The sequence below is a fragment of the Panulirus ornatus genome, chromosome 27 (assembly GCF_036320965.1).
Source record: "Panulirus ornatus isolate Po-2019 chromosome 27, ASM3632096v1, whole genome shotgun sequence".
Lineage (NCBI taxonomy): Eukaryota > Metazoa > Arthropoda > Malacostraca > Decapoda > Palinuridae > Panulirus > Panulirus ornatus.
The window spans coordinates 20,513,564-20,526,244 of NC_092250.1; the positions used below are offsets into that span (position 1 = coordinate 20,513,564).

Sequence of the window (12,681 nt, forward strand, 5' to 3'; positions counted from 1 at the left end):
CCAACAAATCCTTCTATGGATTCCCATAGATCGTTGAATAATTCCAGTCATTAGTGTCAAAATCATGGTTGTCAAGTTTGTTCCATATCATTGCTGTGATTTGATTCACTTCACCACAGGTTTATATTATTTAGTATCTGCTTTTACCATGGAGATAAAACAATTACATGGTGGTCAGTTATTCCAGTAGGAACTCTTTGTATTCTTAGATGCTTGCTTGATGCTACAACAGAACATATCTTTTATTATCTTTAATGTGGAACAGTTTAAGTGTCAGTGGAAGCTGGCTAGTTTTAGTGGGGAATCACTGAGGTTAGTATAACAATAGCATTATCTGGTTTGTTATTCTCAATATTTGGTAAGATCTTATACATCTTGTTAATGGATGGGTGATCATATCCTTCTGGTAAGTCCACCATCACAAAACTGGTACAAGATGATTCACATGAAAGATAGAATGGTCGATATCTTATCACTTGATATCCCAGTCTGAAAGAGTAGATCCGATCATTTACATGACAGTTGGTACATTGCTTGTCTTATATGAAGATATATGACTACGTTGCACCTCCTTTTTGTTTCTTTGACTTGTCATATCATGATCAACTCTCATAACAGAGAAAGCTGGTGGTTATGGCTGATAATGCTATTAATTCATTTAGAATACTGTGATGCTATTCCTGAATGCTGATAGACAGTCTCTACAAAAATTTCAATGATTGCTGTATAAGATAAGGCTTTCAAGTGTCAAGATTAATGTGAGACAAATCCTGCTACTCGCTTATGGTTTGGATATTGTATATGTGGCAACTAGGTACTTTCTTAGAATTAGGATGACTCTAGTTATTTCATGGTATTGAGAGTGGAGAGCTGCAGCTTTGACTTGCAATTCTTTTGTTTAATGATATCTTTCCTCTTTTTGGTCTTGATAATCTTTTTCTTCACTGGTAACTAATCATAAGTCTTGAGAAGTTGTTCCAGGAAGAAAAGGCCCTCATTCTAGCTTAGAAGCAAGAAAATGTGTCTACAAGTAAGGTGTCAAGATGTGCACAGAGGGACATGTTCACTGTCTGGACATTTTTTTTCTTTCTTCCTTTTAATGTCACCCCTCCCTGAAAAGCTGGTGGTCAACCTAAGAAGATCTGTAAGTGACTGATAACTTAATGAAGTGAAGTGATGTTGAAAACCCATCCATATCAGGTTATCAGTCACCTTAATAGTCTATTTAGGTTGACCAGACCAGGTTTGTTTGGAGAGGGATGACTCCTGAAGGCAGAAAAAAGTGTCTGGATGATGAACTTGACCCTGCCAGTAGGTCTTGAAATGTCACTCATAGACATATTTTCTTGCTTGGGGCAACTTTTTAGGACCCATAGTGTGTTATGAGTAAAGGATGATAGTGAAAATAGCACTAAGCATAAGTATGGTGAGAAAATGTTGGATCCCTCCAGTCTTGGTACCAGGGTGCTAATTGAGGCAGTAAATTGTGTCATCTGATTACTAAGTCTGTGCCATGCTGCCAGGTATACATTATCCCCATCATAGGCAAGTAATGGGATTTGTTCTGCAAAAAAGATATGACTCATGAAAGCCTTATTTCAAATGGTAACCATATTTTTTTGCTGTTAAGATTGTAAACTGTTTCTGCATGTAACCCATGGATCTTATCATATATAGACTGCACATTTGACAAATCTACTGATGAGACAGGAGTTCTTTGACCATGTGTGTCCATGTTGCTGCAGATGATTATGGAGTCTTCCTTTCTTTGCATGTTCTTGATATTTTTTGTAAGTGATTTGATATTTGATAATAGATTGGTGTTGAAATATAGTAGGTAATCAGGGATGCTTTCCAGTACTTCCTGTCTTGATGTATTTGCTTTGAGTTGAAAGTTCATCACGGGTATAGGTGTACATTAGTTCATTAAGAATAAACAGGCTATTCATTATAATCATCCGTTAGCATTCTTTCAGGTGATGCAAATCATACAAATACTTTAGATACTATCCACACATTAGCAAGGTACTATGTAACTAGATAATTTTTGATGCTTACAGAATGTAAACATCATATTTACAAATGATATCACAAGCAGATAAAAACAATAATAAACTTGAATACAACAGCCAGTTAAGCTGCAGGTCACTGCAGAATAGTGATACTTATAGTTGGTTGGTTGGTTGTTTGGGCTTTAGGCCTATCAACTCCTAGGATCATTAAGCCTATTGTTGTCTAGCTACATCCTCCACCCAAAAACTTTTTAATGCCTTTTTCATGTGTTAAGGATAATTCTCAATACTGCATGCACTCTCACTATGCATATGGCCCAAAGTGCTGCCTATGAAGGATGAGCATGAATATTAAAAATCATATATATAACCTGATGAATGAATTCTCCTATGTAAAATATTCATAAATCTTTTGTCATCATACCTGTTTCAACACTGAAAATATTTCCAATTTTTCAAGTATTCCTTCTTATGTTTTTGATTCTTTTTCTCTAACCTAACAGCTTTTATAATCTCCTTTCCTTTTTCCAGTACAGGTTGAGTATCCCTTATCTGGAATGCCAGGTACCAGAAATGTTTCATATTTTGGAATATTGGCATATACATGATGAGATGTAGAAAACAGGATGATATGAAAACAAATGGGTTAGAGCTGAGACATACCTCAACGTTTTGCCTGTTCAACAATCTTCTTCAGATATTGATTCCAATATTCGGTGGGACTGTGTTCCAAGAAAGTGAGAGTCACCCAGTTATATGCCTTGGTGTGTTGCTCTCTGATTGGATTGCTTGTGCTGCTGCCTCCACCTGTTCACAGCAATCTCCGCTGCCTGATGTGACCAGCAGATGAACGCAGACCATGCATTAATGTTCTTAATCCCTTCTTCTGGGTAAGCTCTCACACTATCACTAAATGGTCAATGCGAAGGCAACTACAGGCAAGTGACAAACTGGAGAACACAGTCCTGCAGAATGCTATATTCAGTATCTCCTAAGGAAGATCACTGAATGGTCGAAATGTTGAGGTATGTCTGTGCCCTAACCTGCTTTTTCCTTACCATTCAGTTTTCCACGTTTGCCATAATGGATAATAGATAATGAGATATCTTGGAAATGGGACCCAAGTCTAAACACAAAATTCATTTATGTTTCATATACAATTGATACACATAGCCTGAAGGTAATGTATACAATATTTTAATTAATAATGCACATGAAACAAAGTTTGTGTAACACTGAACCATCAGAAAGCAAAGGTGTCACAACATCAACTGCCCATATGGACAGTCTGTGTTTGTTTGGCATCACCTTGATTTCTGACTCTGAATTTATATGCTAATGGTATACCATCATTTATGTACACTTATTCACACAGCAGAGAATAAATAAAAATGCAGTGAGTAATGCATGGAGGTGTGGTGTGATGATGGTAACAAAGTGATGCCAACAGAGCATTGGAGCCCAGCATGGGCAAGTGAGGTCAGGTGTGGAATATTCAACTTGTAACATCATGTCACTGCTCAAAAGTTTCAGGTTTTGGAGCATTTCGGATTTTGGATTTTCAGATTATAGATGCTCAACCTGTAATACAAATCTCATTATTCTTGGAGTCATTAAAGGCAAAGTAGCATGTTTAAGATCACAGGAAATCACTCATAAACTTAAATGTGCTTGATTACATCCATGTTAGCAAGACCTTTATTAGAACTAAAGTTTTATTCATTTTTTAAACATATAGGTACAAGCTGACTAATTGTGATTTCTTGAATGAAGACTAATGTCATACCTTTCCAAGATAGCTATTTCCAGATGTTAACTTTCAAATATCACCATTTAAGGAGTGGCAATCTTCCACCAGATGGAGCAACTGTGATAATCCAGGAGTGTGGATGTTTCATGTTGGACAGCTGACTTTGGACCAAAATGTGCAATCCCCAGATCTTGGCACTCATGATACTACAGGCCAGAGTGCTGAGGTAGCACAATCTTGTGCAATAGGAGGATCCATTTGCCACTCCAATGCCTTCTGCACTGACTACACACCTGGTTTTTGCTGCAGTTGTAAAGATGATTATTTTGGGAATGGAATAAACTGTGTGTTGAAAGGTTAGTTTAGGTTGTAGTGAGGAAGAGTTAATGTTGTGAAGGTGCACTAATCCAGTGGTGAATTATGCATGTATCTGTAAGTTGAAAAAACACATGAATACACATCACCTATTTCATAGTAATTTATACATTGCTGTTTGAGGGCAATATCATCATGAAAAGGGTAGCAAGGTACCAAGGTTTCCCCAGGGCTTTTGGGCATCCCTGCCTTCTGCCAGCCTCTAAGGTTGGGATCCCAATTCTAGAAAACTAGTTTCCATTATTTGATATAAGGTAGGTAATAGGTAGAAAGGGGCTTCATGAGCTAACTGATAAAGTTTTTATTTCATTAGCAATTTAGATGAATCTAGTTAAGCATGATTATCAGTTTAAGAAGCCATTTGAAATGTACTGGTTTAGGGACACATCAGAAATAACTTAATAGAAATTATAAAGACAGCTGTTGCTTTATTTGGAACATTTGTGGTGGGGAAAAGCCATGAAGATCAGGAAAAATATGGAATTAATTACTCTGAAAGTAAGTGAAATAGCTGTAAAATTCAATAGCCTCTGAAAACCTCCTTTGATCTCTGTAGCAGCTATGATATACCTTTATTTTCAATTTTGGTTACTAGGAGAATTTGGATAAGGTTCTTCATTTTTCTATTCGTAGTTCACATACATTTTCATAGATTAGTCTAATATTTCCTTATCATCCTTTGGAATAGGGGGAGAGAATGCTACCCACGCATTCCCTGGATGGCAAAGAAGACAACTAATGGGTGGGAGTGGGTGGCTGGAATCTTCCCTTCCTGTATTACTTTCCAAAAGAAGGAACAGAGCTGGAGGTGAAGTGAGGATTTTTCCCTCTAAGGCACGGTCATCTGTTCGTAACGCTACCTCACGCACGGGGGAAATGGCAAGTAATTATATGAAAAAAATCCCCTGATATTTATAATCTGTTTTTATAGTGACTGGCAAGGCATGGCCAAAAACATACCTCTGTCAAAGTCCATCTTGAGTAAAAGGAAAAAAGTAAGTGAAAATGAAGTTGGAAATTAAGCAGATCTCCACAGCTGTTTGTAGACCTAACTTTTTAAAGGCAGAAAGGTTATCAGAAGAGGGAAATGTATATTGAGGAAAAGAATTCCACAGCTTAGCTGCTTGATTAAAGAAGGAGGTATCATAATGGTCAGTCCTTGAATTGCCAGTCTCCACACAGAAATTTTTGGAAGCAGTTGCTAAATGTATACCTCAGATCCAAGCCAATCAGGGTCCCATGCAGAAAGCTCATGACATTTGTCACCAAAATGATATCAGTAGAAGAGAGAATAGGCAGTAACTTTGTGGTGTAAAGAAGGGTGGTTAAAGAGAGGTGATGCCAGGAAAATGAATGTGACAGAAGGCTTTTGATTCCACTCTCACTGATAGAAAAGTGGACAAAGAACCACCCAGATGTGAGCAGTACTCCATACCACGATGAATAAGACCTATAGATATGAAATAGCTCCTCTCAAGAAAAATGAGTATGGCACCCATAGAACACCTACAGCTTTTGTGGAGCAGATACTGTGATGCTGATGATGTGGTGCTTCTGGGAGAGAGTAATGCACAACTTACAAAGTTGTTATTGCAGGATTGAACCATAGTTTTTTAACCTGAACTGAGGGATACAAGGAACTGAATTAAACCCCATTACTGCCATTCCATTCTGAAATTTTGTGCAGGTCCAAACTGGGAGAGGAAATATGTTCAGTATGAGAAAAGAGATCAGGAATTAGAAGGAGGAGGGAAGAGAATGTGAGTTGAAGTGTTTAGACTGAATCCATCAGCATTAGAATGATTAAAGCTAGAAATTGGAGAGAGACTATTTGTGGAGAGGAGAGAATAGGTGATAGGACAGGATGCTGAGGGACAACACTCTTGATAGGGTAAGATTAAGTTGCTTCATGAGCAACTACTGCATTGGAGTGGTAAGAAAGAATGCTATGCATTAGGGAATCAGAAAACCTCAAAAGGAGGAACTTATTCCACACTGTGTCAAGTGCCTTGGAGATGTGGAGGCCCACAACAGGAATTTCAGCCAAATCTCTAAGAAAGGAAGACTGGAGGTGATTCACATAGGAGAGAAGTTCACCACAATAGACCATGTGCTTCAGAGTCCCTATTGGCAATCAGATATAAAGGAGTATGACTGAAAATGTTTGAAAAAGTGAGTTAAGGGCAGTCTCAAATTATTTGGGAATAGCAGAAGTGAGAGCAATGGGATGATATTTAAAAAGTTTAGAGCTGTCTCCTCTTGAGGATGAGCTGCACCAAGGCATGCTTCCAAGAAAAAAGGATAAGACTGGGTTTTAAGATAGGAAACAGGTGAGCAAGGATCAAAGCTAGATTAGAGTCACATTCCCAAAGGGTGCAAGGAAGTATATCATCAGTACCATAGACTTTGTTTCCTTGGTGTTAGGAAAGCAGTAGGATGATCTTGTGTGAGGAAAATATAGGAGATAGCATAGGTTTGGTGGAAGAAGATGGGGGCTGAGGATAAGATGCAGAGCCATCCATAGTTGAGTTAAGGAATATAATGTGCCAGAAAGAGCAGTTTTATTGCTCGGAGAGTTAGCTTTAGACAGATTAAGTCAGAAGAGAGGGGGACTGAATGCAGAATAAGTGAGGATTACTGGGGAGTTGGCTTAGGAGATGTAGGGAATATGTGGATCAGATTTTCTAGTGAGAATGACTGTGGAAAAATATCTAGTGAAAGTTAAGAAGCTTTATGCAGCTTTAATGGATCTGGAGAAGCATATGAAAGAGTCAAGTGGAATGCTTTATAGGATGTGTTAAGGATATATGGAGTAGGGGGACTACTGTTGGATGGTGTGAGAGCCTTCTTTAGAGGAGCAAATGCATGAGTAAAAGAGGATGGAGAATTGAAAGTTTTGGTATACATGTGGGTATGAGGCAGAGCTGTGTAATGTTACTATAGATTTTCAACATATGTATGGATGGAGTGATAAGAGAGATGAAAGGAAAACTTGGGAAAGGGAATGCAGAGATGGAGTGTGGTTGTGAGATATAGCAGCTGGTGAAAAGCCTGTTTGTGGATGATACTGTATTGTTTGCTGAGACAAAGGAAGTGCAGAAGGTTGTGTGTTTTATGATGTATTAGTGTAGGTGATTGAAGGTAGATGCAAGTAAAAGTAAAGCAATGGTGTTTGAAATGAAACGGAGTGAAAGTATACACTTTTGCAAAGCCTTAAGAGTTAGAGAAAAAGTGCACAGAATAATGTTATAGGTATGGGGGTAAAGAGACGAGAAGAGGTGACAAATATAAAGTATTTGGAAACTATGGATAATATTGTAAATGTGGAAGGAGAGATAAAGTAGAGAGCAGTACAGGGTAGAAACGTCATCAGGTTCTCTAATAGAATGATAAAGGTTAGAGGTATAAGTGCATAAAGGATTAAAGGACAACATAGCCCTCCCAACCATGCCCTATGCAGCCGAAACATAGACATGAAATGAGTCACAGAGGTCAAGGATCCAGGCTGGGGAAATGAATTCTTTAAGAGGGATATGTAGTATGACTAGATAGAATAAAGAAAGAAATGAGAGATTTGATATGGAAGAGAATGCAAAAGGAATTGTGGAGTGGTAGAATCGGTGAAACATGATACTCAGAGGTGGTTTGGGCATGTTGAAAGAATGCAGGATAGGGAATTTACAAGGATAGTGTTTGGCAGTACATGTAAAGGGGTTGATGTGAGAGGAAGGCTACTTGTGACATGGGGAAATAAGAGTGGAAAAGTATTGGGAGGAGAGCATTGGTGCAAGAATGCATGGAATGATGTATGTAAACAAGGCATGTAGGGACAGGGATAAGTGGAGACTCTTTTGCTGAATTTGCTTGAATTTATCAAGAACAGCATTGCAAAGATTCTGAGCAGAAATGAAAGCAGACTGGTATTCAGGGAAAGGGAAGAGTTTCATGGTCTAGTATGCTCTGTCCTTGATGTGACAGACATCAGAGCAGCAGCAGTTACACCATGATTAAAGAGATACAAACTTAGTAGATGTGATGTAGAACTCCATCACAGCCAAGATAACCTCAATTAGACACTTAACAACATGAGACTCTAAGTTAGGAGAACAGCACCTATTCCAAGAAAAGCCTGTAAAGAAGCTGCAAAGGGATGACCATCAGGCTCTTTCAAAGTGCAAATGATGATGTTCCAAGGAGGGGGTTAGAATTTGGGCATACCCAATTAAAAACGATAGAAATAATATTTTAGTTAGAGAATCTGAAGATGGCAGAAATATGTATGTATAGTGGGAGGGTTTAGAAGCTGAAAAAGAGGGCAAGTGTATTAAGAGAGTGGTCATGATGGTTTGGAATTCATGTTAGGAGCCTCATTATTTTTTCTAGATCAATTAGGAGGGAAATATAAAGGTTCTTGGCTCCATCAGGAGTGTTCCAGTTAGAGCTTAACCATTCTTTTTGGTGTACAATAAGTCCCCTGCATGAAGAATTTCAAAGCATGATTGCAGAGAGAAGTGCTTCTTAGCAGGAAGTCAGATAGTTGAATTGTACTTAAGTTAAGGAAATGGGCAGGAAATATACAAAAAATATAGCCAAAGTTATAAGGCATAGAGAAATTTGAAACCCGGAGGCAACGGAGGAGGGAGAAACAAGATCCAAGAAGTAAGCGACGGGAGTTTTTATATTACAGTAGGTGCAAGCACCCTGGTAGAGGTTAGAGTTAGAGATCTGATAGTGTAGAGAAGAAGCATCTTTGGTCAGTTGGGTTTCAGAGAGAAGAAAAGAAAATCAGAGGGTGAACTTTGTTCTTAGGGGGTTGGTTAGATCTGAGACTGCAAATGCTGTAGAAATATATTTAGAAAGATCCAGGTCTGGGATCTTTTTGTGAAGAATGGGGTAGGGCCCAGTTACTTGATTGTCAGTCAAGGAAGCCCTGGAAACTATTCAGTCCTCTTCGACCATTGACACTACTCCAGTTTGGTACCAGAGCTTTCAGATATAGGTGTACTGTTAGTGAAAGGAAGAAAGAAGTAGATTGGAGAAGAAAAAGTTGTGTACATTATGCATTGTTAAAGTCAGAGTACTTACTTCATTTGGAAATTTTACTTAAGAATATCATAATACTGCATAATTTCTTCTATTCAGAATGGCTTGTAGATGCATTATAATGGGTTCAACCAACTACTTAGTTAATGATTTTAGGTGGATGTGCAGTATGGTTATTGAGTCAGAGTGATGTAAGATCCTAGACATGTAAAGCCTGATGCAAGCTGAAACTTTCAAATTGTATTCATATGTTCCAGCAATTTATTGATGCAGTAGATTTTGAGCTTTCATTATTAATGGATAGGAACAAATAATGATCAAATACTTGCAAAATAAAAATTCTTTTGCTATGCAGAGGAACCCCTACGTGTTACTGGGAAGGTGATTGGAAATATCAACGGTGTTGAAATAGAGGATTCTGACCTACATGCCTATGTACTAACAGCAGAGGGACGTAGCTACACAGCTATATCAAGGATACCGTCACAAATTGGTTATGATTTGCAAAGTATTGTTGGTCTTGGATCAGGCATTGCCTGGTTGTTTGCCAGACCTGTTGATAATGTCCCCAATGGATTCTCCACTACAGGTAAGCATTGAAGCCACAACTACATCTCTAATTGTATACAGTCTTAAGAGGATTTAATGGATGAAGCATTATTGTAGTAAAGCTTGTATAGAAATATTTAATAATTTTAGAATATAAAATAGAGTAAAAGACAGACATAAGTCCAAATACACAACAAAACCTAAGTTATGTGTGCTAAAATAGAAACAATAACATCCTTGTACCTATTACAGCTTAAGATTGTCTCTCAGAAGTGGTTAGGCATGTATATATATTGTTTCACATACTGTTTGCTAGGTAATAGCTCATGGCGTTGAGACAATCATACTTTCTCTTACTTGTCTTTCTCATAACTCAGCAAGCAGTTAATGTTGAAAACTGAAAAAACAGATCACACAGCACGGTTCAGTTTTTTTTAAGTAAACAATGAAAAGTGTATAAACTTACAAATTTGATATAAAAGGCCTATAGGAGTGGAGCTTCAGTCATTAGCAGGTCTGATATCATTCACTTACCTCACCAAATTGACTTGAAATGATACCTACCTCGAATGTCTCAATATCAAGAGTGATAGCATGTCTTGCAAGACATGAGTGCCCATGTACTTTGTGTTTGGCTGCGTGGTAACGTAACTATGCTTATGTCCCCCTGGGGTGTAATAGACTAATTAAGATAGAATACTTGAAATGGTTAGGCATGATTTATCCAGTGCTGTAAAGTCAAGTCTGTTCTCCTGAAGTAGTTTCAGACATGATTACCTGGAGTTATGTGTCACTGTCTGTTCGACTTTATAGCTTTATACAGCTAATTTTCAATGAGCTACAATCTTTATCTTATGTTAAACATGCATATTTTGGTTATACAAAACCATTGATTTAAATATGTTGACTGAATTTCATAGTTAAACTATCAAAAATGTAGATCACAGAGCAGAGTTCATTTTGTTTGTGAAGTAAATATTTAGAACTGCAAAAGCTATAACCATAGATCTAAAGACAAATATGAAAGAAGTGTCAGTCATTTTCTCTTATGTACCACATCAGTTATACTTGAAATGATGAGTCATTCCTTTTTCAGTGTTTTTATTCTGTTCTTCTGAAATAGCTCTCATACAGAATTTGCTTGGAGTATTGTGTCAGTATATTGTCAGAATTTGTAGCTATCAATAGCTAATTGTTGCTAATTGTTTTTAAGCCAGAATTGCTTGGTATCTCAAACATACAATTATTTTTAGTGATGAATGACAGCGTCATGTACCCTTGTTTTAAAAATTAATGCAAAATCACTTATTTAGATGTGTTGGCTGAATTTAATAGATGATCCATTTGTATCAGTAATTTTAGTTGTATCCTGATTTTAATTTTTCTTGATTTCAAGGAGAGTTACATTTGACCTTGGAATCCTTTTGCATATTATTTTGTGAAGTACCTTTTTTATCCCAGTAATCAAATTGTCAGTCTTTGAAGCAGGATTAGAAAAATTAGTTCCTGTAACAAATGAATTAGTAGCAATCCAAAATTCTCCATAACCCTATCCTAAATTTTTCATTACCCCTACCCAAATATTGAAATAAACTCACTAAAAAGTATCTTCTCACCAGCTTGTCTTTAATATTATATTAAGCTGTTTTACACAGCTCCCTTCCTTGGTTGATGGAAACCATAGCATCCTAAGTGACATCTACTTTTCCCTTCACAGGAGGTGACTTGAACCGTACCATGGAAGTAGATTTTCCTCAGACTGGTCACCATGTTGTTATCAGGCAACATTTCAAAGTGAGTGGAACCCTGTTCTAATTTCCATGACAGTTTACCTTAGTGGATGTCTTAGTAAATGACTGACCCTCTAAATTACTTTCATGTTCAAATCCTTACCTATTTTTATGGCCACACATTGTAAATGCTCCTTATAATGTTGTCATGGTATTTTCCATTAGCATATTATATTAATGTATGTTATTTTCAGCCTCATTAAGAGTCAATTGATTACATCTACATTAATGGTAATCACTTGTAAAACATATCAATTATGTGTCTTTAAGTGTATACTTCAATACCTTCACAGAAGCTCCATTTCATATTTGTTTATAAATTCCATAAGATTCTGTCATCAACTTGAGATATCAGGTGTAACCATCTGAATCATCTCCATCTATGTGGAGATCCATGGCAATCATACCCAAATACAGAGAATTGATTATACTCATGAAGTCTGTTTATATAACTTGATTAAAACTTTCACCTATATAAGTCCAGTTTAGCATAATCATGTATATATTTCATGATACAACTTTCAAACAGGGTCTGGATGTATTCAACAATATTCGTGTCAAGACTCAAATTACCGGCTCTGTCCCAACAGTACCTCTGGGATCAAAGATTGAGATGGATGCCTTCAGTGAGGAGTACACCAGAGTCAAACCAGGTAGAGATGCACTCAAAGAATTGGGTGCTTGACAACTGGAAGGATAACTGACATTTGAATAGAGATGATTTGTTGCAAGTTTTATGTAGATGTTACAAAGGTGTGGGATTACAGTAGGATGAATTATAGAAAGGTATTGAATGAGATGGAAGATAGGGAGAGGTGATAAGAGAATAAACATGTAAGAATATGATTAGAAAATGGAATGAGAAAAAGACCCTGGGGAAAAGATAGTCTAGGGAGAGTTAGAGATAGACAAGTAGGTAGGCTAATCATCACAGGCAGACAAAAGGGGTGCAAGAAAGCACAAAAACCTTTTTGTCTCTTTCTAGAATGCCAGCTTTGAACTTGTGAAAAGCATTTTTTTTTCTATAGAATGTGTCCATACTACAAGTTACTGAAGAAAATACCCAAAAAGCTGGTATAACTTTCTTTACTGGCAGTTGTACAGCCTTGAAGTTGCAGGAGGCCCTTAAAAGAAAGGGGTTCTGGGACTATATGATAATAAT

The 12,681-nt window shown here is 37.2% G+C and overlaps 1 protein-coding gene across 1 annotated transcript in view; it reads left to right on the forward strand.

Annotated features, from left to right (window-relative positions):
• Window positions 1-12,681, forward strand: part of Ndg (Nidogen) — a 150,626-nt gene that overhangs the window by 36,057 nt on the left and 101,888 nt on the right. Inside the window, exons 6-9 of the mRNA XM_071678441.1 lie at window positions 3,871-4,118; window positions 9,536-9,769; window positions 11,447-11,523; window positions 12,049-12,172. Of these exons, the coding sequence (XP_071534542.1) occupies window positions 3,871-4,118; window positions 9,536-9,769; window positions 11,447-11,523; window positions 12,049-12,172 (683 nt within the window). The remainder of the gene's footprint in view (window positions 1-3,870; window positions 4,119-9,535; window positions 9,770-11,446; window positions 11,524-12,048; window positions 12,173-12,681) is intronic.